The following is a 26,271-nucleotide window of genomic DNA, read 5'->3' as shown; positions in this document are numbered from 1 at the left end:
TTCGTGTAACAAGATTCCTCCAGCTGCCACATGTTTAGGAGAGTGGAACCCAGGGCACCAGTGGGGACACGGCTCCAGGCATGGGAGTGAGAGCTACTGGAGCCTGGGCAGGGTGGGGAGGGATGTGGAGAAAGGGAAGGTTCTAGATGCCTTTAGGTGCCACGGATGATGGGACATGGGGAAGTACAGGCTTGGGAGGTGAAGCTGGCAGAGGTGTCAAGAATGGCCCTGAGGTCCCTGGTGTCTCTCCCTTTCCTTTGACCTGGTGGTAGCCACACTTCCTCTGTGGGCAGCTGTGAAGTTTAGGTGGGCTCAGGCACAGCTGGTGCTGGGGCGTGGCTCGTGGGGTGAGCTGCAGATTCTTCTGGAGGGACTCCCGAAAACCTGGGCACCAGCTTCTGCACACAGGTCTTTGGCCCAAAAGAAGGCGGGGCCTCGGGACACTTCCTGCGCCCAGGTGCCTGTTGTGCAGGAGGGAAACTGGCTGGGAAGGGCACGTCCGAAGTCCCACAGTGAGATACGGCCTCAGGACCCCGGGGCCGGTGCTGGTCATTCCGGCCCCACAAGACCTGACTGCAACTTTATTTTGTCCCATTTCTCTGCCCTCCCCCAAGTCTGGGCTCAGCTGCCCAAGTTCAGCAAACCACTGAGGTTCCTGGGGGAGGGATGTGTGTCGGTGCCTGCGGGAGCCCTGTGTGTGTGCAAGCTCGTGTGTGTGTCGTGTGCGACCACACGTCTGCATCCAGTGACAGTATCAGGCTGGAGTCGGGGTCGGGATTCTCGGCCCTCTTGTCCTGGGTGGGTCCTGCCCTGCCAGCCCCAAGGGTGTGGCCTCGGCTGGACCGTCCAGCCCTCCCTCCTGCCCTTACGCCTACCTGTGCTTCCAGATGTGGACGAGTGCAGCATGAACAACGGGAGCTGTGACCAGGGCTGTGTCAACACCAAGGGCAGCTACGAATGCGTCTGCCCCCCAGGGAGGCGCCTCCACTGGAACCGGAAGGACTGCGTGGGTGAGTGCCCTGGGGCGAGCCATCGCGAGGACCCCTGAGAAGGGCCTGGGTGCCAGGTCCTCCCCTGGTGCCTGGATGGCTGGGGCTCCTGGGCAGGTGCTCTCTGCTGCTGGGGTACGGCTGATGGGAATGAGGGCTGACAGAAGAAGAGGGGTTGCAGCGGGGAGAGCACGCTTGGTGTCAGCCAGAGGCACAGAAACGGGCTGGGGGGGGGGCGGGGCACGGGGAGCACGGAGGTGGAGACCTGGGGGTCCGCGTGTGCAGCCAGAGCTGTGGACTCAGGAGGATCTGACACGTAGAAGCAGCAGAGGGCGGAGGCCTCAGTAGCCCCAGCTCCCCTTGTCCTGCCAAGGAAGCTGGTGGGAGGGGAGGGCTGGTTACACGGGGTGCAGCAGCAGCAGAGCCTGGACTGGAGAGCGACTGGTTCTTTGTACACCCGCCACTGGCCCGGCAAGGGGCGGGCCTCCTAGAGAGCTCAGGGCTCATGCGCCCTCTGCTGCTGAGCTCTGGGGCCTTGGGGCACCTCTCGGCTGAGTGCTGGACAGTCCATTTTCACTGGTTCCATAAACACACACTGACTACCTGCTGTGTGCCGGGCCTGTACTGGGTCCCAGGAACGGCTCTCAGGTCCTTGCCCTGCCATGCTCCAGCATCCCCAGGGCCTCGAGAGTAAGCCTCTAGATCTCAAGAGAGTTCATCTCTCTTGGCTCAGAGCCCTCCAGGGAGTCCTCGTCGTGCAGAAGCAAAGTCTGGATTCCTGGAATGGCCCAAAGGCTGCTACAGCCCGGCCAGCTTGCCCTCCACCCTCACCCCCACCCACCCCGTGCCAGCCTCCCTAACCTCACAGGTGCAGCCCCCCGACCTCAACATAGCCACGCTCGGGCTCTTCTCTTAGCCTAGAGGACTCGTCACTCCCTGCACAGGGGTCTGCTTGGGGTGGGGGGATTCCTGACCACACCTGGAGCAGCAGCCGGCCCCCCTCTGCGCACCCTCCGCCTCTTGTCTCCCGTGCTCGCCTCCTCCCATCGCAGCCACTGGCTGCCCCGGGGTGTCGTCGGTCTGGCCTCGCTGGACACACACTCTGCACACCCGAGCAGGTATTCTTTGCCTGTCTTGTTCACTGCCGTATCCCCGGCACCTAGAACAGGCCCAGCAGCCATAGACACTCAGTGAAGGATTTGTTGAAGGAATGAAGGAAAGTATCAGAGAATGGATACCATCACTTAGTAACCCGAGGTCAGACAGCTGAATTTATTGCTTACTTAAGTGAGAATTGCTCTGCTGCTCAGGCAGTCTTGTTGAGCAAAGCAAACCACTGGTTTTGCCTAGAGTTTGGGGGAAGAGCTCGTGTGGAGTTGTGCTGGTTAAAGGCAGGTGATAGTCTTCAGCAGCATGCCTTTGCAGGGCTCTGAGGGAGACTGGGCTCACACCAGCCTCAGAAGCCTGGTCGCTGAGTGAACTGGCCCAGAGCTGGCTGACTTTCCACGCCCACGCCCTCATCAATTGATTGGCTTTCCAAGGTGTGTCCACTGATGATTCGGGTCATGTGAGGTCTGGTATTTACTGATGACCAGAGCTATTGGGTACAGGCTTTCTCTAGGGATATGAGGACACGTTTCTTTGTTTGTTTGTTAATTCTCAGTCCCCTTTTTGGTCGTCCCTCCTCAGTCAGAGCTGCAGGAGAGGCCACCAGGGCTTGTCCAGATCTTCACCACTGCCACCAAACCAGCCTCTATGGACGGTCATCGGTGGAGGTCTGATCATCAGGTCACAGTCAGTCGGGGAGGTTTTATCGCATTTTTGTCTCTGAGCCGTTTGCTGGGACTAGGACCAAGCGAAAGCAGTTGATATTCTAGACAGTAGATGTGGAATGATGAGACAGACAAGTGCGACTGCAGGTTTTACTAGAAGGTGCTGGAAGGAAGGCCCTCTAGAACCATGATTTAAGGGTTCCCAGGGCTGACCGGGAAAACCGGTCCCACCTGCCCCCTAAGCCCACAGTATGCAGGTTGCTTTCTCATGTAGCCTTGAAGTTGGCCGTCCCACCTCACCTGGACTGTGAATCCAGGTTCAGAATGAAGTGCCGGCAGGGGCACAAACTCCCCTGGTTGCCCAGAAGATCCAAGGTCATACTATTATCTATAACTACTTGCACTAGGCAGTCAGACTGCTTTGTCCTGCCCCCCACGCCATGCCCTAGGCTGTATTATTCACTGTATCACCCTAAGTGAGGGACACATTTTTGATGACCGCTAAAGCTGTCCAGTCCCTCTGGTTGGGGCCAAGAGCCTCCACCATCTGCTTCACCAGGTATTATTACGTCCCTCAGGTGTTCTACGGTTAGATACTTTGCAAGGAGGCATCGTTCACTGAGGGTACTGGCGAGTCATTCACTTGTTACAGTCTCAGAGACCCACAGGGCAGGTAGCTGAGGTCCTGGGGTGGCACCCATGAATCAGATGTCCATGTGAGACACGGGGTCAACCTCAGTGGAGCGGTAGGTATATTGTCTGTGGGTGGTGTTGTGACAAACAGTCAAATACATTGCAGGACAGCTAAACTGGTCCCTCCTGATGGGAGGGCATTTTCCTTTTTTATGTATTGCCTACAAAGAGGATCATAATTATGTTCGTGTAACATACTTTATAACATTTTAAAATGTTGGCTTCCCTAGCAATAGCTTGGGAGAACCGATTTAAAGAATCAGGAGGGTAGGGACTTCCCTGGTGGCACAGTGGTTAAGAATCCACCTGCCCATGCAGGGGACGTGGGTTCGAGCCCTGGTCCGGGAAGATCCCACATGCCGGGGCAACTAAACCTGTGTGCCACAACTACTGAACCTGTGCTCTAGAGCCCGTGAGCCACAACTGCTGAGCCTGCGTGCCACAAGTACTGAAGCCCACGCGCCTAGAGCCCGTGCTCCGCAACAAGAGAAGCCACTGCAATGAGAAGCCCGCGCACCGCAACAAAGAGTAGCCCCCCCTTGCCGCAACTAGAGAAAGCCCGCGCACAGCAACAAAGGCCCAACGCAGCCAAAAAATAAATAAATAAATTTATTTAAAAAAAAGAAAAAAAGAATCAGGATGGTGGTTATCACTAGTAAGGCCTAGATCTAGGTGAGTTATTTGTAAGGGAAACATGATAGGGTAAACCAGAAGTGTGCAGCTTTAAATGCATAAGGTGGGAAAACGTGATCCGAAGAATGAAGAACAAAGGTATGCAAAAGAGCGTGTGGAAATCAGTGGGTACAGACGTCTAGGAGAATTCATTCCAGTCGTCTTAGGCACAACCTCTCTATTCTGTGTAGCCATCAGCCGGTTCTGAGAATCTTGGGTAACAGTCAATTTCTGTGAACTGTCTGCTTTGGGGGGTTCTCTAAAAAACCTCAGTTTAAGACCTCTAGGGCTTCCCTGGTGGCTCAGTGATTAAGAATCCGCCTGCCAATGCAGGGGACACGAGTTCAAGCCCTGGTCCGGGAAGATCCCACATGCCATGGAGCAACTAAGCCCATGAGCCACAACTGCTGAGCCCACATGCCACAACTACTGAAGCCCATGCGCCTAGAGCCTATGCTCCGCAACAAGAGAAGCCACTGCAATGAGAAGCCCGCGCACCACAACGAAGAGTAGCCCCCCCTCGCCGCAACTAGAGAAAGCCCACACACAGCAATGAAGACCCAACACAGCCTAAAATAAATAAACAAAATAAATAAATTTATTTTTTTTAAATCTGTAAATGGTGACTTTACAGTAAGTTCTGAAAAATTCATTTTTATTTCTTAAGAAAAATTAGGGGTAATAAAGACTGTGATATTTCTGAGTAATTCATGAATAACTCTCCCAGTAAAATGTGTCTGTATGTTACTAAATAAATAAATTGGAATATCCCAAAGAAGGAACACAAAATCTAATCATATTTTAGCTCCTATGAGTGCTGTTATTTTTTTCAACAAGAGACTGCTTCAGTTCATCCAGAAAGTAAACATACTATTACTAGAGCGTAATTATAACCCATGAAATCCATCTGGACGTGCTCAAAGTGTCGCTTAGGGCTTGGTTCAAGTCCATGTCCCATCTTTACACTTTACCCAGGATTCTGAAGGTCACAGCCACACCACGAACTGGCCATTTCCTCTGCCACCCTGGAAAAGCTTCTCACCAACGTTGTCTAATGCCACCGCCAGTTTGTCCCTACAAGGATGGGTTGTCTTAGGAAAGATGTTAGCAAGCGTCTGAGTGAGGTGGTCTGGTGGTCCCAGGAGGCCGCTCTGGCTTCACCAGGCATCATCCTCATGGCTCTTACAACTTGCTCCCCCTGCTTCTTTACAGAGTAGGAAGCCAAACCTAGTGTGTGATGGAACCCTTGGGCCCCTCTGTCCTTGCCCCAGGACTTCGGCCAGAGCAGCCTGTTTCACATGATGATCTGGAAACATTTCCACCAACTTCCACCTCTTCTGCTGTGGGCCTCTGTGCTCCCGTTATGGGCAGGAAACCTCTCTGTTTTCAAAGCATTCTAAGGTTGAGTGCTTCCGCTCATGTGCATATTTACCTTTTATGTTTAGCAATTTAACATGCTAGAGAGAGCCACGGGTGCGGCCCTAGAGCCAACTGGAGCCCCTCCGGGCTTGATTCCAGCCTGGAGGATTCTTGCCTGTCCAGCCTGGTACTATCTCTCTTCCTTTTTTTTTTTTTAAGTACTTTTTTTTTTTTTTTTGGCTGCTTTGGGTCTTCGTTGCTGTGTATGGTGTCTCTCTAGTTGTGGAGAGCGGGGGCTACTCTTTCTTGCGGTGCGGAGCACGGGCTCTAGGCACGCCGGCTTCAGTAGTTGTGGCTCTCAGGCTCTAGAGCGCAGGCTCAGTAGTTGTGGTGCACGGGCTTAGTTGCTCTGCAGCATGTGGGATCTTCCTGGACCAGGGCTCGAACCCGTGTCCCCTGCATTGGCAGGTGGATTCTAAACCCCTGTGCCAACAGGGAAGTCTCCTGTCTCTCTTCTTTTTGTTTTTTGCTCTTATTAACAGCTTTTTTGAGATATAATCACATGCCACAAAATTCACCCATTTAGTGTACAATTCAGTGTGTTTTAGTATAATCACAGAGTTGTGCAACCACAATCCACTTTAGAGCATTTTCATTACTCCCCAAAGAAACCCCATGCAGTCACTCCCCATTTTCCCTCAAGCCCCCCAGTCCTAGGCAACCATAATCGACTTTTGTCTTTTATGAATTCGCCTATTCCGGACATTTCATGTAAGTGGAATGCAACGTGTGGCCTTCTGTGACTGACATTTCATTTAGCGTAATGTTTTCAAGGTTTACCCACGGTGTAGCATGTGTCAGTGCTTCATTCCTCTTTATTGCTGAGTTACATTCCACTGTATGGTTATACTGCATTTTGTTTATCCACTCATCAGTCGATGGACATTTGGGTTGTTTCCAGTTTTGGGATATTATGAATATTCATGTGCAAATTTCTGTATAAACGTATGTTTACAATTTTCTTGGGTATATACCTAGGGGTGGAATCGCTGGGTCATATGGTAACCCTGTGTTTAAATTTCAAGGAACTGCCAGACTATTTTCCAAAGTGGCTGCACGATTTTACATTCCCTCCAGCAGTGTGTGAGGGCTCCAGTTTCTCCACATCCTCACCAACACTTGTTATTAGCTGACTTTTTGATTATAGTCATCTTACTGGGTGTAAAATGGTATCTCATTGTGGTTTTTATTTGTAATTCCCTGATGGCTAATAATGTTGAGTATCTTTTCATGTGTTTATTGTCCATTTGTATATCTTCTTTGGAGAAGTGTCTATTCAGCTCCTTTGCCCATTTTTTGATTGGGTTCTTTGTCTTTATTATTCAAGTGTAAGAATTCCTTATATGTTTTAGATACAAGTCCCTAATTAGATATAAGATTTGCAAAGATTTTTTTTCTCATTCTGTGAGTTGTCTTTTCACTTTCTTGATGGTGTCTTTTGAATCATGAAAGTTTTTAATTTTCGTAAAGTTCAGTTTATCTCTTTTTTTCCTTTGGTTGCCTGTGTCTTTTATGTCACTTCTGAGAAACTGTTCATTGCCTAATCTAAGTTCCCAAAGATAACACCTGTTTTCTTCTAAGAGCTTTATATTTTTAGCTCTTACATTTAGGTCTTTGATCCATTTTGAATTAATTTTATATGTGTGAGATAGGGGTCCAACTTCATTCTTTTGCATGTGGCTCTTCAAGTGTCACAGCATCATTTGTTGGAAAAAAACCATTCTTTTTCCCCATAGAATTATGTTGACACCCTCTTGAAATCAGTTGGCCATAAATGTATGGATTTGTCTCTGGACTCTCAGTTCTGTCCCATTGATCTATTTGTTTGTCCTCATACCTATACACCACTGTAGCTTTATAGTGTTTTTAAATCATAAAATGTGAGTCCTCCTACTTTGTTTTTCATATTTCAAGATCTGGCTATTCTCGAACTTCCCTTGAATTTCCATATGGATTTTAGGATCTCTTCATTTTTTAAGATAAGTCCCATCAACAAAACAATATTAAGTTGGGATTTGGTGTGGAGCATCCAAAAGATCTGTTCTGGATATGAACACTTCTGAAGTACAGACACACTGAGATGAGTCTCTCCTTCAGGAAGGGGTAGGAGAGGGAATTCCCTGGCGATTCAATGGTTAGGACTCGGCACTTTCGTGACTGTGGCCTGGGTTCAATCCCTGGTCCAGGAACTAAGATCCCAAAATCCACATGGTGCAGCCAAAAAAAAAAAAAAAGAGGAAGGGGTAGGAGAGTTGCTCGATGGTAGTATGAGAAGGAGAAAGGAACCAGACACCATGATTAGTTCACTGACAAGCAGAAAAAGTACTGGGTGTTTTCAGGTCACAGGAGCGATCATACTGCATGTGATTTAAACGTGGTTCTGGTACAAGATCTGAAGATGTTTCAACTACTTTATCCAAGGCTATGATTGCTCTGAGGCAGGAAGGACAAGCCTTGGTCACGGGTGCTCCCCATGTTGTTGAGTTTGTCCCCTGAGAGCCTGGCCTAACCTTTGCATGTTGATACCAAAAAAAAAACAAAAAAAGATTTCTTGCAATCAGGGAAGACAGTCTGGACTCTTCCTGGGCTCTCCTCCAGTCGTTCTGCTGATGCCGTGGAAACTTTGCCCCAGGGATTCTGTTTTGTGATCATACACAATAGAGGTATATTAAGGTTCCCATCGGCTGTAATCTGAATCATGTGTAGGAGAATTTTCTGAGACTTCAGGGAGTGAACCTTCTCACAGAGAGCCCGGACTGGTGTTGGAGGGAGAAGGGAGCAAACCGCTCCCTGGGCCCAGCGTCCCCCTACGTCCAAACGGATGTGGACCCTGCTATCTCCCAGCCCCCTCCCACCAAGACGGTCTGGCCAGGGGACGGACGTGTGGTGGGCGTTCCTCTTGGTCCATGCTCAGGGGCCCTGCCGGCTCCAGAAAGCCACTCCTGGCCCCTCAAGCCTCTCTTGTGTCTTCCTTCTCCTCAGAGACGGGCAAGTGCCTTTCTCGGGCCAAGGCCTCACCCCAGGCCCAGCTGTCCTGCAGCAAGGTGGGCGGTGTGGAAAGCTGCTCCCTTTCCTGCCTGGCCCACACACTCTTCATGCCAGGTAACCCAAGGCTGTCCCCAGGATGGGATGGGGGGCGGGGCTCCCTTCCCTGGGATCCAGCCTCTGCTCCCTGCTGTTCTCCAGGAGGGGAGCCCAACCTAGGAATGAGGACCCCCAGCCCTGGTCACTGAGTGACCCTGGGCAGCTGTCTGGTTCTGTGGGGGCCGCAGTGTCCTTCTCAAAAGTGCAGCGGACGCATTCCTGCCCAGCCACTTAGCCTGTAGTTGTGTAGCAGAAACGGACTGACGTGAGGGTCAGTCCTGACCCTCATCGCATTCAGTGACCCCTCCGAGGCCCCCAGGATGTGCGGGTGCTGGAAGGGGGGGCACCCAGGCCCATCTCAGCCCTGGCCTCTCTACAGACTCGGACGACAGCTACAGCCTGAGCTGCGGTGTCCCGGGCCTCCAGGGCAAGATGCTACAGAAACGCAACAGCACCGGCTCCAGCACCGGGCCCAGCTGCTCAGGTAGTCCCTGGCCTGTCCACACCGCACGCACCTGCGGGACCCCTTGACTTTCCGTCCAGCACCAGGCCAGGGGCAGACAGAGAGGCATGGCCCAGGGAAGGCCTCCTGGCCTGGCGCCTGCCCAGTATGGCTCAGTGTGCCAGGGAGCTAAGAGCAGGGCCAGGACCCAGAAGCAAGCAGGCTGTAAGCTGAGTCCCAGCCCAAGGGCAGTGGACCATGGAAGGGCCCTTCCGGCTCTGGGCCACAGTTCCAGAGTGGTTTAGTGACCCTAAAGTGCTATGGGTCTATGGATCTCAGATTCCATTTCAGTGAAGGGAGTCACATCTGCTGCGGCCACAAGGTTCTAAAAACTCCCAGAGTCAGAGCTTCCCTGGGAGACCACCCACCCGCCCCACCCCACCCCCCAGGAATACTGGAGGCACGCACACTCCCACGCACTTTGGGACACAGCCAGATCCCCTGCCAGCAGGAGGTTGTGCTTCGGCAGCTTCTCCTATTCAGGATGCTGGATTCAATGATATGCTTAATACATACACAATGTAATCCTAAGCTTCTGTGACTATAGGATTCTTTGGTCCAAGGGTCTGCTTTGCTCTTGGAAGGACTCAGCGGCTCTGGCATCTGTATCATTTCAAATCCCCTTCCCTTCCTTGCTTCCCTCTCTCGTCCATGCTGCCCCTTTTCCTGAAAGCACCAGCCGCATAAAGTAGCTCTGGTGATGGGGGAGAAAGGTAGGAGGCTTGCCCTTCCTCCTCCACCGACCGCTGGCTGGATGGCCCCTGGGGCGAGCATGACCCCACCGTCCACCCACCCTTGCACCTTTTTCAGGGAGAGAAACAAAGCGGCAGAGGTCCCCACCCATGGCTCCCGGTGGGTTTGTCCCCCTGGCAGCCCCCTCACGCTCAGGCACTCCCTCCGCAGCCCCCGGCCCCACCACCTCCCTGCCCAAGGGAGAGGCCGCCACCTGGGGGGATTTGGACTTTCCCCAGGTGTCCCTGCCACCCTCATCAGGCAGAAGGCCCGGTTCAAGATTCGAGATGCCAAGTGCCACCTCCAGCCCCGAAGCCGGGAGCCAGCAAAGGAGGCCCTGAGGCAGCTGCTGCTGGGTGAGTGGGCTGCCCTGGCACCGCCCACACGGGGGGCGGGCGGAGGTCCCCAGGCCTGGGGGCTGGGAGCCCAGGGTCCAGCGGGACTGGGTTTCCAGGGGTAGGGGCCTCTCTTCGTCCTCACCACCGTGGTCCCTTAGCCCCAGGAGCCACGCCTGGTGGACCATAGAGAGTGGTGGTGTCCCTGGGGAAGAAAGCCAGCATTTGAGTGGAAAAGCATCCCTGGGGTCCACCGGTCCGCCTCACTCGGGGTTAAATGAGCTCCCCCAGAGCAAGGGCTTTCTGCACAGCCTGGTCGTGTCCAAACGGGAGGAACCCTGGGCTCACTCAGCAGCTCTCTCTAGAATGAGGGTGACCCAGAAGGGTGTTCCAGGCTCGGGGAGAGCCTGGGGAAAAGGACCAGGAGGAAAGCATGCCAGCTCTGTTTCCATGAAGATTCCCGAACACCTTAGGATTCCTCCTCAAATCTGACAAACCTCGGTGCCCAGCAGGCCTAACCTGGGCCGAGCGGCCCTGAGCTGGAGCTGCACAGCTTTGCTAAGGAAGATGCACGAAGTGCCTCACATGCAGCAGTGTGATGGCTTCGGGAGGGCTGGGTGCAGGGCCTGGCTCAGCCCCCCCGGCCCCTCCTGAGACCTGGCTTTCTCCAGCCTCAGTTTCCCCGTGTGCGCATGGACTCAGGCAGGGTGGGACCCTGGCCACCAGCAGTCTGTGTGCAGGGTGAGGTAGGACCGTGCCACCTTCGCCACAGTGGCCCCTTCCTTGTCCAGAAAACTGCCACGTGACCTTTGTGACCCTCAAGTGTGACTCCTCCAAGAAGAGGCGCCGTGGCCGCAAATCCCCATCCAAGGAGGTGACTCACATCACAGCAGAGTTCGAGGTTGAGACAAAGATGGAAGAGGCCTCAGGTGGGTGAGGAGTCCCCTCGTGAGGTGCTCAGGGCCTCAGCGAGGACAGTGGGCTGGGAGGTCTGCTGGGCATGAAGCCAGGCTCCCACCCAAGCCACGGCTACTAGAGGTGGAGGCCAGCCAGGCAAGCGGGGGAACTGGCAGGGCTCAGGGCCGGACCCTCAGAGCAGCTGCCCAGCCCAGGGTGGAAGAGGAGGCCCGGGGCCGCGGGAGGAGCAGGGCTGGGGCCTGCAGTGACAGCCACACGCCTCTCCCCACTGCTCCACGCCCTCACCGGGGCCTGGAAGGGCCCATGCCTGCAGCCTCCCCGGGACCGTTGAGCCAAGGACCTGTCTTTCCCAGGTTCCAGCAGGGGCCTTGTGGGATGCTGGCTCGTGTTTCATACCAGCAGTTCCCTCTGGGCTGTAGATGAGAGCTGAGTTGTGACAGAGGAACAGAGATCTGTCACAAGTGTGTGCTGTGTGTGCCTGGCCCTGGACGCTGTGGAAAGAGGGGACAGACCCTTGTCCCCGCACTGGCAGCAGGGCCAGCCAAGGGAGACACCGGACGGCGGGCACGTGAGAACGAACAGGGCACAGCACCGAGGGCCCTCCCCTAGAGAGGGGCCCGGAATCTCCCCCAGAGAGGTGCCATTTGAATCGGGACTTGAAAACAAAGTTCACCAAGTGGAACTGGTGGCAGGGATGGCGCTCAGGCAGAGTGAACAGCACAGGTAAAGGCCCAGAGGCCAGGGAGAGTAGGGCATGTTCCGGAAGCAGTGAGGAGGGCAGGGCGGCCGCAAGGCAGAGTTCACGGTGAGTGTCGGATGCTGGGGGTTAGAGCTAGCGAGGCGGGCAGGGGCTGGACCACGAGGGGCCTGGGATTCAAGGCGGCAGAGCTGGATGTGGTCTTGGGTGCAGTGGCAGCCTCAAGGGTGTTTGAGCAGCAGGCGGGGCCCCCATGAGTGAGCTGTGCCCTGGGCAGGGGATGTGTTGCAGTGGCAGAGACCGGGCTTCTTCTGCTCAGATCTGCTGCGGGGCCCTTGAGCGGGTCATACCTCTCGGAGCCTCAGTCTTCTGGAGCCTCAGTCTCCTGCTGTCAGACATTCGCAGCAAGGGCGCCTCGGCCCGGGGCCGCCGCGGGAAGGCTCTGAGCAGAGGCGCGGCCCAGCGCAGCGCCTGGCTGGGCAGCCTGGCGGAGAGACGGCTGGCGGCGGCGGGGCGGGGGGTCGCAAGCTCGGGTCTTGCCCGCCCCTGCAGACACCTGCGAGGCCGAGTGCGTGCGGAGGCGAGTGGAGCAGAGCCTGCAGGCCGCCGTCAAGACTCTGCGCAAGTCCGTCAGCCGGCAGCACTTCTCCGTCCAGGTCGCAGGCACCGAGTACGAGGTGGCCCAGCGGCCGGCCAAGGCCCTGGAGGGCCAGGGGACGTGTGGCACAGGCCAGGTGCTGCAGGACGGCAAATGCGGTGAGTCCCTGCCCTCAGCCACTCCAGTGTCGCCCTGCGGACTTTCTCTGTCCTTCCTTCCGTGTGGGCCCAGGTATAGAGCCCACGGGAGACAGACACGTTGGGCCGGGACAGGGAGACAAGGAGGCCTGCCGGGGAGGAGTGCCGTAGCACTTAGACATGACGGCTGTCATTAAAGGGCGCTCCCCTGGTGCCGGGACCGAGTACACGTGTGACCCCGCCTGCGGTCCTGAGGAGGGGTGGGACAGAAAGGCCCCAGGGAGGGGTGTGAGGGGCATGGAACCAGTCCATGTGGCTCGAGAAGCCTTCCCGGCGGAGGCATGTGGGAGCTGAGGGCAGAGGAGGAGCAGAGTGAAGATGCCCAGGAGGCTGAGGGCCCCCCGGCGGGGCGGGGGCGGTGCTGCCAGGTGCAGGGAAGGCCAGGCCACCGCAGGGGCCGTGGGCAGGGCGGCCAGGTCCAGTGAACGAGGCTGGGGACCTGACCGGCCCCCATCGAGAGGGGACGGGTTTAGAGACAGCCCCCGGTGGCTCAGAGGTGAACTTGACTGAGTCCTGGTTCTAGTGGGGTTGACGGTTACGTGGGAGAGAAGGCAGGCAGCCACCGGGTGAGCGTATCCACAGGCCAGATGAGGGCTTGCTGGCCCCGGTGCTGCCCTGGGCGCGCTGGGAAGCACTGGCCCGCGCTGAGCCGGCAACAGCCTCATTCGCCCTCTGCCGTGGGAAGGCCAAGTGGGGGGCAGCAGCGGAGCGGAGACCTAGCCAGAGATGGTAGACCTGGAACCAGGGGTAGCAGGAGAGGCGGACAAGGAAGAGAGAAATTGAGAGCACGCTTTAAGAGGGAGGCGAGGGAGAAGGAGGCTTCAAGGACGACTCCAAGGGTTCTGGCCACTTGGGCAGAGATTGCATCGTTTTCGGATCTGGGAGAAACTTGGGGGAGGGGGCTGGCGGAGGGGGTGTCCCAGCTGTCCTTGTTAGTCTGAGACGCTCATGAGTCGTCCTGGTGAAGGCGCTGACTAGGTTGGAGGCACAAATCTGGAGCACAGAGTGTAGCCTGGGCCAGAGACACAGGGTGGGAGCCGCTGGAGAGGAGGTGGGATTTAGGAGTGGGGGGAGGGGCGGTGGAGCGGGCACAGCGCCGTTTCCCCGCAAGGGGGGAGGGGGAGGGACTCGGGATGTCATTCTTTTATTTTTAACCACTTATTTTGAAACCATTTCAAACTTTCAGAAACACTGCCAGACAGAACAAAGAACTTCCGTATTTTCTTCATGCAGATTCCCCCACTGCGGATGTCTTACAGCATTCGCGCTGTCATGCTTTCCCGTGTGTGTGGCGTGCTTGTGCGCCTTTACGTCACCCGCTAAATTTCACCAGCTCTTCCGACAGCATCCCTTTCCTCTCCGAGTTGTGTTTAGTGGTCATGTCTCCAGAATCCTTCATCTGGAGCAGTTCCTGGCTCTTCCCCTGCCTCTCCTGTCCTGCCCCCGGCTGGCCCTAAGTTCTGTAAAGTGACCCTCAGCTGCATCTGGTGTTTCCTGGTGACCAGACTCAGGGCCTGCGTTCTTGGCAGGAAAACCACGCTCCACGTCTGCTCTTCAGCGCCCCCTTCAGGAGGCACAGGGTATTGCCCTGGTCCACCGCTGGTTCCTCCACCTTAATTCACCCTTTTCCCTCTGCAATTGATTAGGATTTCATGGGGACGTATTGGAGTTGCACCAACACCCTGCTCCCCATCAAACTGCCATCCACTCGCTGACAGCCACCAAATTAGCCACTTCTACAATTGTTGCCAAGCCGTGTTCTCTATTTCTATCATCCTTCCTACATTTATTAGCATTCTAGTGTAAGAGAGAGCTTTCCCTTCTCCCACATGTTGGCATGTATCTATATATCTATGCATTTATGTCAGTGTGGACTCACAGATTCCTCACTGGCTTGTAATCCACTCCTAACATGACTTAGTTCAGTGCTCAGATCGTCCCCGCTTCAGCCAGTGGCCGCCCCATCAGCTTGACCCCTGTGTCCTTTTGACATGGCTCCATCACTCATCGAGCATTCTCTTACTGTCCGGCACTAAAGATGTTTCAGACTCAGCTTGTGCTTTCCCTGCCTTGGAATCAGCCAAATCTCCAAGGACCCCTGTTCCTTTTAGAGGAGGAGAGTGTGTAGAAAGCGAAAGCTGAGGTACTCATTGCTACTGGCGTGTCACTGCTTCTAGGCCCTCTCATTGGACAGAACTAGAAAGTATAGGTATGCGTATTTTACATGGAGACCTACGTACCTATGCTATTCCTGTAGCTCTGCATGTGTGTATGTGTGTGTGTGTGTTTTATAAAACCATGAGTTCATACCAATACCTCCAATTCAGTACCTCAGTATTCTTTCTAACTTTTTTTTTGCATGTTATTTTTCCATGTTTCTAAATATCTTATCCCATGAGGCATTCAGCTCCCTTTCTCCTTAACTTATTTTCTCCATCAGTTCCCTTACTCACTCATCAGTTTGCTTATGTGGCCAATGCAGCCAACCACACTGGCTCTCCTCAGCCCGGCATCTCTGTATCCTCAGCCCCCAGGGCCCTGTCACTCCCACAGCCCCTCTGCACCTGAGCCCCACGTCCTCAGGTGCCAGCTCCGCCACACAGGGAAGGAAAGGGGAGCCGGCAGGGGAGCTTGGTTTGGATGAAGTTGACTGTGGGGCATCTAGGAGGCCGTTGGTACACAGGCCGAGGGCCCAGGGCTGGAGGGCAGCATGTGGAGCAGAAAGGGGACGACAGTCCCTGCAGAGACACTTACAAGAGGGCTGAGGCAAGGGGTCTGCAGGGGACCCTGAGTGGCAGCAGCTGGGAAGGCGCATGAGACCAGGACAGGGTCTTCACAGATGACCACTGCCTGGCTCCTACCCCCTGCTCTCCTGGGATGGGTCTGGGCCCCTCTGTGCCCCTGGAGCCACAGGGGCGAGAGCTGGGCCCTATGTGGAAGGGCAGAGCCTGGGCTTGAGGCACCAGCAGACAGACGGCCAGACCGCCTGGCCACTGCTCCCCACCTCTGCCCCCAGCAGTCTCTCCACGTTGCCTCCGCAGTGGCCTGTGGGCCTGGCACCTACTTCAGCGGAGAGCCAGGCCAGTGTGTGCCATGCACGCCGGGGACCTACCAGGACGGGAACGGCCAGCTCAGCTGCACGCCGTGCCCCAGCAGCGACGGGCTCGGCCTGGCTGGTGCCCGCAACGTATCCGAGTGTGGAGGCGAGTAGGGGCCCTCCCTGAAAAGAGGAGCTGGGGGTGGGGGAACAGGGCACCTCCTGTCTCCACCGAGGTTCCCAAGGCAAAGGCCCGGGTGCCTCGTGGTCTTTTGTAAAGCTCTTTGCCATTTCCAGAGCCTGTCAGGACTTCCGCACAGCTGCACTTACAAAGTGCGTTGCAGACCCACAGTGCATGTGCCAGAGTGCACGGTGGTGAGCAGGCGCTGGGCTGCACTTGGTGCCATTTAAAACTGCACCATGCAGGTTGGAAAGGACTTTACAGTTTACCACTTGCTCATTTACAGGTCAGCTTATAGCGGAGGTACATAGTGCTTTATAGTTGACCAAACACGTGACACCTCATGGGGCACCCATCATTGTCGAAATGCTTTGTGGAGTGCAGCCAGATACTTGGGGAAGAACTGTGCTCTACACAAAGAACTTTACAGTTGGCCTTTTGGATGGTTTGGAGAGCCCTTTTTCAACTTACCGAGCACAATTTGGTTTGCAAAGAGCTTTTCCATTTACCACCCCCACTTAACCTCATCTGTGAAATGGGCTTGTAGCCTTCCCCCCATCAGCCTCCCTTCCCGGGCCATTGTGAGGCTCACCCAAGAGAACGGATGGGGAAAGGTGTGCTGGTGAGTGGGACCCTTAGGGTGGCGGAGACCTCCAGCCTTCTCTGGGGGACAGAAGAGATCAGAGCCCGGCCCTGAGCCCCTGCAGGCTGGCCCGCTGCCCTCTGGCCCCTGCCCGCTCCAGGAGTGTGGTCTGTGCCCCAGGGGAGGTAGTACCTGTCAGAGAGCACAGAGAGGCCACTGGGGGAGCAGAGAATTCCATGGTCGGGGCTGAGAAGGCACTAAACCCATGCCTCACTCAGCGCCGGAATACCCTCTACATCCTGACTTCTTGGTAGAATGTGTTGTCTCCTCCCTTTGTCCCAGCTGTGCCCTAGGGACCTCACAGAACCCCCTCCCTCTGCTCAGGCCCAGCCAGGCAGATAGACAAGGCAGCATCAGCCTGGAGCTTAAGAGCCCCAGGTCCTCATGTGAAGACAGTGTGGCCCGCCCCCCTGGGCAGAGCCCCCTAAATAAATGGCCTCCACGACCTCCCACCTCCACATGTGGCGTCCACACTTCTCAGCTCCAGAGCGAGGCCACTTCTCAACACACAGCCCTTCTAGCTGGTGGGAGGAGAAAAGCCAGGCCTGACCAAGACCACACAGTGCCCTCCTCCCCCTCGACCCCCCGCCTTGGTGCCTTTCCCAGGACAGGTGAGGGCTGAGCTGAGCGCCGGGCCTGGACCGAGGCGCCCCGCCCCCCAGCCTGAGCCGTGACCTCTGACTCGCAGGCCAGTGCTCTCCAGGCTTCTTCTCCACCGACGGCTTCAGGCCCTGCCAGGCCTGCCCCGTGGGCATGTACCAGCCTGAGCCTGGGCGCACGGGCTGCTTCCCCTGCGGAGGGGGACTGCTCACCAAGCACGAGGGCACAGCCGCCTTCCAAGACTGTGAGGCCAAAGGTGAGGACTCCCCCAGTCACCCCTCCGCTCAGGGTCCGTTTCCCTGGATGCCCCTCATTTCCTGCCCTGGCAAACCTCCAAGGTCAGAGGAGGCTGGAGCCTCAAGCAGTGGACACTGGTGACGAGCTCTGTGCTGCACACGAGGACAGGGACGGGGGTGTCCAGCACATGCCTGCCTCGGCTCGGATGAGAGAGCCAGGCAGGCACTGAGGCTCCAGCCTGGAGCTTTGAGCCCCCATCCCCCAGCTCCTCAAGACACTGGGGAGGCTTTGAGCTGCACCGGGAGGAAGGTTGGGAGGGGAGGAAGGTGAGGAGGGACAGTGGGGCGAGGTCAGAGGTCAAAGGTCTTCAGGGCTGCCAGGGCCCTGCAGTGCGGCCCCTCCTCCCCTCCACACCACCGAAGCTCCACCGCCGCCTGAGGCTCGACTCTCCACGGAGGGACAGTCCTCCCCACCTGCTGATGGCCCGACATACAGACTCTGAATCTTCCCCAGCATTCCAGCCCCACCTCCCCCTGGCTCCTGCCAGGTTTTCCCCCCTTTACCGTTAGCCTCCCAGAAGGAGTGTCTGGACTCCACTTCTTCTCCTCTCATTCTCTCCGAATCCCCGCCAGCCAGTCCGACTGTCACCGCACTACGCCCGCTCAGCGTTTGCTCCCATCAAGGCGGCCCACAGGGTCCCTGAGTTGCTGGAGCCCAAGTCAGTTCTGTCTGCGTCTCCTGAGACTGGGCCGTGGCCCCCTTGGGGCGCTCTTCCTGCTGCTCCTCGGCCTGGGCCCCAGGCCCCGCTCAGCCTCCCCCAGCCCCGCCCCCGAGTGCTGGGACGTCCCAGGCCCCTTGCACGCGCTGCTCTTGAGTCTGGATAAACTCAACTGCTCGCCTTAAGTAGCATCTCTGCACGGGTGCCCCCAGCTTCTGTTTCCCGTCCAGCCTCTCCCCTGAACTGGACTCTGCCCTCCCGCCGGGCCACAGCTCCCCATCGTATCTAACAAGCATCTCAGATTCCACAGGTCCAGGCTCCCCGCCAGCGCACAGTGGCTCTTCCTGCCAGGTGCTCAAGGGGACCTTGGCGTCACTCTGAGTGCTCTTTCCCCCTCACCTCACACCCAGTCTGTCCGCAGCCCCTGCAGCTCTAGCTTCTAAACAGCCCGACTGGGCTTTCCCTGGCGGTCCAGTGGTTAAGACTCCGCACTTCCACTGCAGGGAGCACGGGTTCGATCCCTGGTCGGGGAACTAAGACCCTGCATGCCACACAGCACGGCCAAAAATAAAATAAAAAATAAACAAACGCAGAGTGACCCCGACCCAGGCCACCACCACCCCTCCCCGATGGCCCTGGCCTGTCCTGCCTGGGCCTCCACACCCCCGCTCCCCCAGAGCCCACTCCCAGTGCAGCAGCCGGGGACACGGGGCAGCTCCAGGTGGCCTTCCTCGCTCAGAGGGAAGCCCAGTCCTCACCGTGGCCCCTGACCTCTGCTCCGGCCACAGCTGGCACAGACACGGCCCACCTCCGGGCCAGCTCCGCACTCCTCGGGTCTCCACGCCGGTCCCCTCAGTGCCGCCCTCCCTCGCCTCCCTCCACAGCCGGCCCTACGGCATCTCACTCCCACACAGCCAGAGTACGATGTTGGCCTCGGGGCAGGGCTCGGTCTGCCTGGCTCGCTGCTCAGAACCCATGGTCCACAGCACACCCCGCACTGTTGTGGGCAGGGGCAGGGAGCAGAGGGGTCGGCCACTCAGGGGCTGGGCGTGGGTGGTGGAAGGTTACCGGGCAATGGGGAGGGGCCTTGAACTCTGTGCTGAGTCAGCCCTCAAGGGCAGGGAGCCCCGGGGAGAATGCCGCCTGCCCTTTCCCACCGGTCCCCCCCCACCACAGTGCACTGCTCCCCCGGCCACCACTACAATACCACCACCCACCGCTGCATCCGCTGCCCTGTCGGCACCTACCAGCCCGAGTTTGGCCAGAACCACTGCATCACCTGTCCGGGCAACACCAGCACAGACTTCGACGGCTCCACCAACGTCACACACTGCAAAAGTAGGTGCTGCTTTTCCCACGGCCAAGGAGCTGCGGGTGCCGGGAGGGGACTGGGGGCAGGTTGTGAGGGCAGGGTGAGCCCTGACCTCAGGTCGTGTCCACGGTGACACGGACCAGGAGGCCGGTGACTCCTCCCTGGCCCGTCACCTCCACACAGGCACTCGGTGGGACACCCTGTGGTGTGGAGGGTGCAACCAGCTTGGCCGACCCCCCTGCGCTCCACGGAGCGACCTGATCGCGCCGTCGTTCATCGGTCCCCGTGGCTCACCTGTGCCTCAGTGCCGGGCCAGGTCCCACTCCAGGGTCTGGGTCTGCGGAGGGAAAAGTCAGGGCCCGTGCCAAGGAGGCTTGTGGGGCAGCTGCCCGCACCAGACCCTGCAGCTCTGAAGGCGCAGGATGCTCAGGGTGTACCAAGGGTGCAGGCGGAAGAGGGAGACCAGACGGCCGCCCTGTGTCTGTAGGAAGCTCCGTTTTAGCCCAAAGAAATGTGGCAGCGTAAGACAATCTGGGAAACAGATCGTCTCTGAGCCCCTCACCAGCAAGTCATCGGGGCCTAACCCACAGGATGCTGTCTTTAGGTATTTCTAATTCACTTTTCAGAGCCCTTTAGGGCATGTGTTCTGGTATTTTACCCTTTCCCTAATCAATTTCCAGCCAGTGACCCCTTTCCTGGGCTGCTGGTCATGTTTGGAACAGCCTAATGGCCCGTGAAGGAGATTTAATCCTCGACGTGGACTCCATCCCCTCTGCCCAGGCTGCCCCGGCTGGGCTCACGGCCTCCTGCGACAGCTCAGCATAGGCAGGGTTTTAAGTGTTTAAACGTCCTAATGAGGAAAAGTGGGGGAGAATTGGGAGGGAAGCTTCTGGAATGATAAGGTGAAAATGAAATGTTTCCCAGAAACTTTGATGTGAGGAGATCTTTAAATGAAAATGTGTGAGAAAATTATGTATATTTAGTATTTACACTCAATTTTCTTTGCATAACTTCCTTTATGCAATTAAGCTAGGAACCGTTTAGCTCATAAAAAAAAGTCACATTTGGCCTCTTTGAGGATGCACGGTTTAGCTAAACTTGAAAAGGTAGGGAAGCATGTCTCTTGCTGGTCCTTGAGCCTGCCTGCTCCCTGGGGAGGGCCACACCTGGCACCTGGGGGGCACTCAGGGGATGTTGAGCAAAGGGATGCACAGACAAGTGAGTGGAGAGAAAGGGGACGTTGGGGCACACTTGGCCTTGGCTGAGACACGGAGGACAGCATGGGCTGGCGGGGAGCTGGCAGCTGCAGGAGCATGGACGCGCCTGCCGGGGGGGCGAGCAGCTCCAGGCAGGAGGCAGGTGAGGTTCAGGTGAGGCAGCCCAGGAAGGAGGCACCCGGGGCTGGGCCTCCGAGAACCAACACGGAACGGGGACCTGCCCCCCGCTGAGGGGTCCCCGAGGGAAAACCGGCCTGGAGCCTGGCCTGCTGGCGGGGAGGACCGGGTAGAGGGGGGCCCAGGAGGGGGCGGAGCACCTACCAGCCCTGCCCTGGGCCGCCAAGGCTGCTGAGGGCCAGCCGGGCCTGACCAGGGCATGGGCCGTGGTGCCCACAGACCAGCACTGCGGCGGCGAGCTTGGCGACTACACGGGCTACATCGAGTCCCCCAACTACCCTGGCGACTACCCAGCCAATGCTGAGTGCGTGTGGCACATCTCGCCACCCCCCAAGCGCAGGATCCTCATCGTGGTCCCCGAGATCTTCCTGCCCATCGAGGACGGGTGTGGCGACGTCCTGGTCATGAGGAAGAGCGGTACGTGCCATCCAGGGGGGTTGCCTCAACCACACGCCCACCCCTCCCCCGTGGCACAGCTCTGCAGGGCACTCACCTCCAACTCCAGGGGCTGGGCTTTCCAGAGCTGTGTGGAAAGGTCCGGAGAGCTTAGGGTGTGTCCTAAGTGTGGGAATCAGGACCTGGTCAGGTCTGGTCTCGATGCTGACCACAAGCCAGTCTCTCATCCCATTTCTCCCGCATCCTGCCACACCGCCCAGGGTGAGCCCCCAGGAGCACCCCCTGCCCCACAGGGCCTCTTCCCCACTCTGTGCTTGGAGGGGTGGTGAAGGGCCAGCCTGTGCACTCACACAGGGCGCCCCAGGGTCCGCTCCCCCGCTCTGTGAGCTGCAGCCTCCCAGCTCACCAGCCCCATGGGGGCTCCGGGTGAGACTTTGGGCGAGGGGCCAGCCCCTCAGCAGTGGGTGGGCACGAGCACGTGCCCAAATGGCCACGGCAGCAAGAAAGGTGGGGAGCCCTGAGACCCCCCAGGGACTGGGTAGAACCCCTTATGGCCTATGCCTCGGCTGGGGACCTCGCTGCTATGGTAAGGCCGCAGTGCCCCCAGGGAGCAAGCTCCAGGTCAATGTTAGGGAAGAAGGAGGGGGACAAGACAGACACAAAAACGTGGCTGCCCACCGGGGCCTGGGATGTGTCTGATACACAGAGACCGGCCAGAGGAGCAGGAGAGTGGGGGGAGGGGGGAGGGGGGAGGGCCTTGTCCACTGTGTGCTGCATTGTTACCAGGTGCCTGCACCACCCACTCAGTGTAGCTGATGAGCAGGAAATGGCCCCCAGTGTGTGAATGGGAGGCCTGGGAGGCCAGGAAGGGCAAGGTACCCGGCCAGCGTCCTACAGCCAGTCGGAGCCCAGCCCGGGACCATCCCCTGCCCATTCCCGTCACCAGCCTCCCTAGTCCACAGCATCTTCCCCTCCACTGTCTGTCCACAGAGCTGAGCTCTAGGGAGGCCAGCCTCTCCCACCTCGAGGACACCTCAGGAAAGCTCCCCCAGGGAGCAGTGAGGAAGTGGGGCACCCTTTGGCCAGCCCCAGGCACCCCAGGGGTCAGCAGGCTCACCCTTGTTCATCTGCTCACCGGGAGAGGAGACTGACCCTCCACCCCAGCCCCGGCTCTGTGCTGGGTGCAGGCGTGAGCCCTGTCCTTGAGGAGCAGTTGGCAGGGAGACAGTGACAACCCTATAGAGAGGGGCTATACTACAGTGTTCACAGAGCAGAGAGGAAACAGAGTAGGGTGGGGGTGGAGCAGTCAGGGAGGCTTCCTGGAGGAGGAGGCACAGAAACTTGTCTCAGAGGGACAAGTAGGAACTGGGGCTGAGGGTCGGGAAGGGCGTTTGGGGCCGAGGGAACAAGTGCGGGGACTGGAGAGCTGGAGTGTTTGGGGACTGGGTGCTGTGGGTGCTGGATGACTGACTGAGTGGGGAGGCCAGAGGCCTGTGGCAGGAGGTCAGGGACCAGGTGAGGAGCTGTGGATCTGGGGCAGCTCAACCATGACGTGCCTCTTCCCCCTGCCCCGCCCCCAGCCTCACCCACCTCTATCACCACCTATGAGACCTGCCAGACCTACGAGAGGCCCATCGCCTTCACCTCCCGCTCCAGGAAGCTCTGGATCCAGTTCAAATCCAACGAAGGCAACAGCGGCAAAGGGTTCCAAGTACCTTATGTCACCTACGACGGTGAGTGTGGCCCCAGTGCGCACCCAGGTTGGCCCTGGGGACACAGAAACAAATCATACCTCCCCGGCCTCAGGGAGCTCCAGCCTTGGGGGACTGTGGGGTCCAGACAGGCCCATAAGGGGGACAGGGTGGTGCAGATGAGGGAGTTATTAGTGGTGTCTGCGGGCCTCAGAGGGAGGTGCTACCCAAGCAGGGTTTTGAGGGCTGTATAGGGGTTTTCTAACTAGTCAAACCTGGAGGAGACCAGTGTGGGTGGAGGAGACAAAGGCACGCAGTCTGAAGCCCTGGGGGAGGGCTGAGGCTGACTGGAGCAGGAGGCAGGAGGGACTGTCACCTTCAGCCTCTACCCTCACCTTCCTCCCTTCCCCACCGGCGGGCTTCACAGAGGACTACCAGCAGTTAATAGAAGATATCGTCCGCGATGGACGGCTCTACGCCTCAGAGAATCACCAGGAAATTTTGAAAGTGAGTGAGCTTCCCTATGGGAAGGGATCATATAATCCTGGGATAGTGGCCTGTGACGATCCAGGGCCATCCCTGCCCCCAGCCCTGACCCCAGCCCTGCACAGAAGTGAGGAGAGAAGAGTGATAACAGGAGAAGAGAAGGTGATGGGAGCAGGAGGCCAGGGGCAGGGCTGGTCCAGTGCATCTGTCCTTCTAGCCCAGGACCTGCTGAGGTGCCGGTGGGCAGGTTCCTTATGAATTCTCGGCCTCACTTTCCTCATCTGTGAAATGGGGAGAGCTCGACAGCATGGTCTCTTAAAATCAGGAGAATCCTCCGCTGCCTTTGGGACTGACTCTCTCCTCATCCCACCCACGTCCTGAGAAGTAGAGCCACCTAGTCATCCGGGGGCTGTGGCCGTCACACGGCGGGCACAGGCCGGGTCAGGGCCCAGGTTGTCACCGTGAGGAGCCAGACTCAGGGATCTGCTTGGGCTCTGGGGGTCGGGCCCCGGCCCAGCCCTGGGCAGACAGCACCCCCAGCCTGGGAGCCGAGGGTGGCGTGGAGGGCAAGAGCGGGGCCGGCCAGTGCCTCGCTAACTTCTGCTCCAGCTGCCACCTCCCAGCTGGGCGGCCCCAGGCAAGCTGTCTGAGCCCCGCCTCGCGTCTGAGAAACTGGGATGGCTCACAGAGTCTCCGAGCCCAGGCCTGGAGCACTCCTGCATACAGTAGGCAGTTTGTAAGCCAAGAGGTTTGCCCCCTGCTGCCCTACCTGGATGAGACCTAGGGGTCTCGGGGCACGAATCCCCTCGTCGCCCTCCTCAGGTACCTGTCTGTTCAGTGGGAACCAGAGGGTCGTCCTGACTCTGTCCTGTTGACAGTGCCTGACCCTCTCATCCTTGCCCTGGCCCTCTGCCCTCAGCTCCACCCTGCAGCTGGCAGCATCTTTTCAGAGCTAGAAGTGTTCCCATCTCTTAGGACCAAGCCTTGGCCAGCGAGGCCCAGCCTGGCACAGCTACCACCTGCCTCTGCGGCGGCTCTCAGGCCTCCACTCCCCACGTCACTGGCCACGGCCTCCCAGGAACGCTAGCCCCATTCTCTCCTCGGTGGACGTCCTCCCGTCCTGCTGCTCTCAGCTCAGGCGTCCCATCCTCTGGGCCTCCCTAGCCAGGTTGCACTCTGATGGCCCCAGGTGGCCCCCCTTCTTGGCCGTCAGGCCTGCAGTTTAGGTTTGTCCTGTGATTATTTGGCCCCCGTCCCCCCGCCATGGGGAAGGAACTACAGGGCTTCCCCCTCAGCACCCTGTCCCCAGCACCTGGCACTGCGCCCAGCACATGGGAGGAACTCCACCTGTGTCTCCAAGGGCATGGGTGCATGTGTACACGTGGGAGAGGGTGTGTGTGTGTGTGCGCGCGTGTGTGTGCCCGCTCGCACATGCCGGGACGAGTCACACCCCAAGACGGCCGCTTGAGACGATGAGCTCATGGGGCAGGAAGCACGCAGTGTGTGGCTGCCGGTCACTGGAGGTTCTCCTCCAGGGTGGCATCGCCCCACTTTACAGATGATGACCCTGGGCTCTGAGAGGGTGCCCAGCTGGTGAGTGACGGCGCCTGAGTGTGGGCCGCCTGGACCCTCACGACACACCTGTGCCGAGCACCCCTGAGCCAGGCTCCTGGCTCTCAGGACTGCACTTCCTCTTCCGCCCAGCCCTGAGAGGAGGGCTCGTCACCCTGTCATTCAGATGAATAATTCAAGTTCAGAGCAGCAGGGCCATTTTCCCAGGGCTAAGGCACTAGGGAGGAGATGGTGCAGCTGCGGTTTCCAGTCCGGCCCATTGGCCTCCAAAGCCTTGCTCTCTACTCCGTGTGCTCTGGTTTTCAACCTGGGGGGGTTGGCTGATGTGTTTTTGCATCGCACCCTTTTAAGATAAAATGTGACTGGAACTCCAAGAGTTAAAACGAATAGACTATTAAAAAACCAATTAGGCTATTAAAACCGAAAAACTATTCGTGGCAAAGAGCCTGTAGGATCCTGAAACACACCAGCCAGCCCAGCCTCTTCCCCCTTCCCCCATCCCTGCAGACACCCTCAGGCCCCGCCAGGGCGCCAGGCATCGCAGAGGCGAGTGGCCAGGGCCCTCCAGCCTGGCCCCAGGCCCCTCACCCTGGCCTCACCGTGTCTTGCAGGACAAGAAGCTGATCAAGGCCCTCTTCGACGTGTTGGCACATCCCCAGAACTACTTCAAGTACACAGCCCAGGAGTCCAAGGAGATGTTCCCGCGGTCCTTCATCAAACTGCTGCGCTCCAAGGTGTCCCGGTTCCTGCGACCCTACAAATAACACTGGTGCAGCTGCCCTGCTTGGGGTGCCGGCTACCCGGGGAGGAGAGAGCTCCTCCCCTCCACAGTCGAAGCTAAAGGTGGCTCCGTGGGCCTCCACGCTGCCTTGGGAATCGCCGTGGCGTCTGCCCTTCAGGAATCGCTGACCAGCCCGTGGCGGGCGAGACCACATCCAGGCAGAGACCCCAGCCCAGCTGCATTCCTCTGATGCCGCCCCCGTGGGAAAACATTGCTTAAGGCAGCCTTTCTTGCTCCTTCCAGGACACCAATAGCGCCCTCTCCTGAGCTGGCACCAGCGGACGCCACCCGGACCAGGACGCTCGGCCACCACCCAGGCGGGTCCCGGGCAGAGCTGACCTTTGGAGGTTGCACGTGCCCTCTGCCTGGTGCTTCAGGGGAGAGGGGCATGGTGGCCATGTCTCAGGGGGGCTCTCAGAGGCAGAGTCCAAGACAGGAGGCCAGGCCGTGGAAGCAGGGGTGGTGAAGCCTCGTCTGGGGGCTGTGATAAGCCAGTGTCGATGCCGGCAGGGCGTCCGCACCTGCCAGCTCCTCTGGCCGTGGGCCCAGGACACGGGCGAGTGCGGTTGGGCTCTCAGGATTCTGTGATGGGACAGAAAAGAGGTGCTGGGAGAG

The 26,271-nt window shown here is 57.9% G+C and overlaps 1 protein-coding gene across 3 annotated transcripts in view; it reads left to right on the top strand.

Moving 5' to 3' along the window:
• The window catches only part of SCUBE1 (signal peptide, CUB domain and EGF like domain containing 1), a gene marked incomplete at its 5' end in the record, with an annotated part of 129,954 nt that extends 104,305 nt beyond the window's left edge, over positions 1 to 25,649 (top strand). For all 3 annotated transcript variants that reach the window (XM_082636314.1, XM_082636316.1, XM_082636315.1), the window contains 13 exons: positions 888 to 1,010; positions 8,528 to 8,647; positions 9,009 to 9,113; positions 10,103 to 10,219; positions 10,990 to 11,127; positions 12,366 to 12,569; positions 15,650 to 15,811; positions 17,158 to 17,325; positions 19,201 to 19,362; positions 20,950 to 21,147; positions 22,707 to 22,859; positions 23,245 to 23,324; positions 25,487 to 25,649. In XM_082636314.1, coding sequence (XP_082492440.1) covers positions 888 to 1,010; positions 8,528 to 8,647; positions 9,009 to 9,113; positions 10,103 to 10,219; positions 10,990 to 11,127; positions 12,366 to 12,569; positions 15,650 to 15,811; positions 17,158 to 17,325; positions 19,201 to 19,362; positions 20,950 to 21,147; positions 22,707 to 22,859; positions 23,245 to 23,324; positions 25,487 to 25,639 — 1,883 coding nt within the window. In that variant the 3' untranslated portion in view covers positions 25,640 to 25,649. The remainder of the gene's footprint in view (positions 1 to 887; positions 1,011 to 8,527; positions 8,648 to 9,008; positions 9,114 to 10,102; positions 10,220 to 10,989; positions 11,128 to 12,365; positions 12,570 to 15,649; positions 15,812 to 17,157; positions 17,326 to 19,200; positions 19,363 to 20,949; positions 21,148 to 22,706; positions 22,860 to 23,244; positions 23,325 to 25,486) is intronic.
• Between the last annotated feature and the right edge of the window lie 622 nt (positions 25,650 to 26,271).

The sequence above is a fragment of the Mesoplodon mirus genome, assembly GCF_964341445.2.
Source record: "Mesoplodon mirus genome assembly, chromosome: 11".
Lineage (NCBI taxonomy): Eukaryota > Metazoa > Chordata > Mammalia > Artiodactyla > Ziphiidae > Mesoplodon > Mesoplodon mirus.
This window is presented reverse-complemented; position numbering and strand designations above follow the sequence as displayed.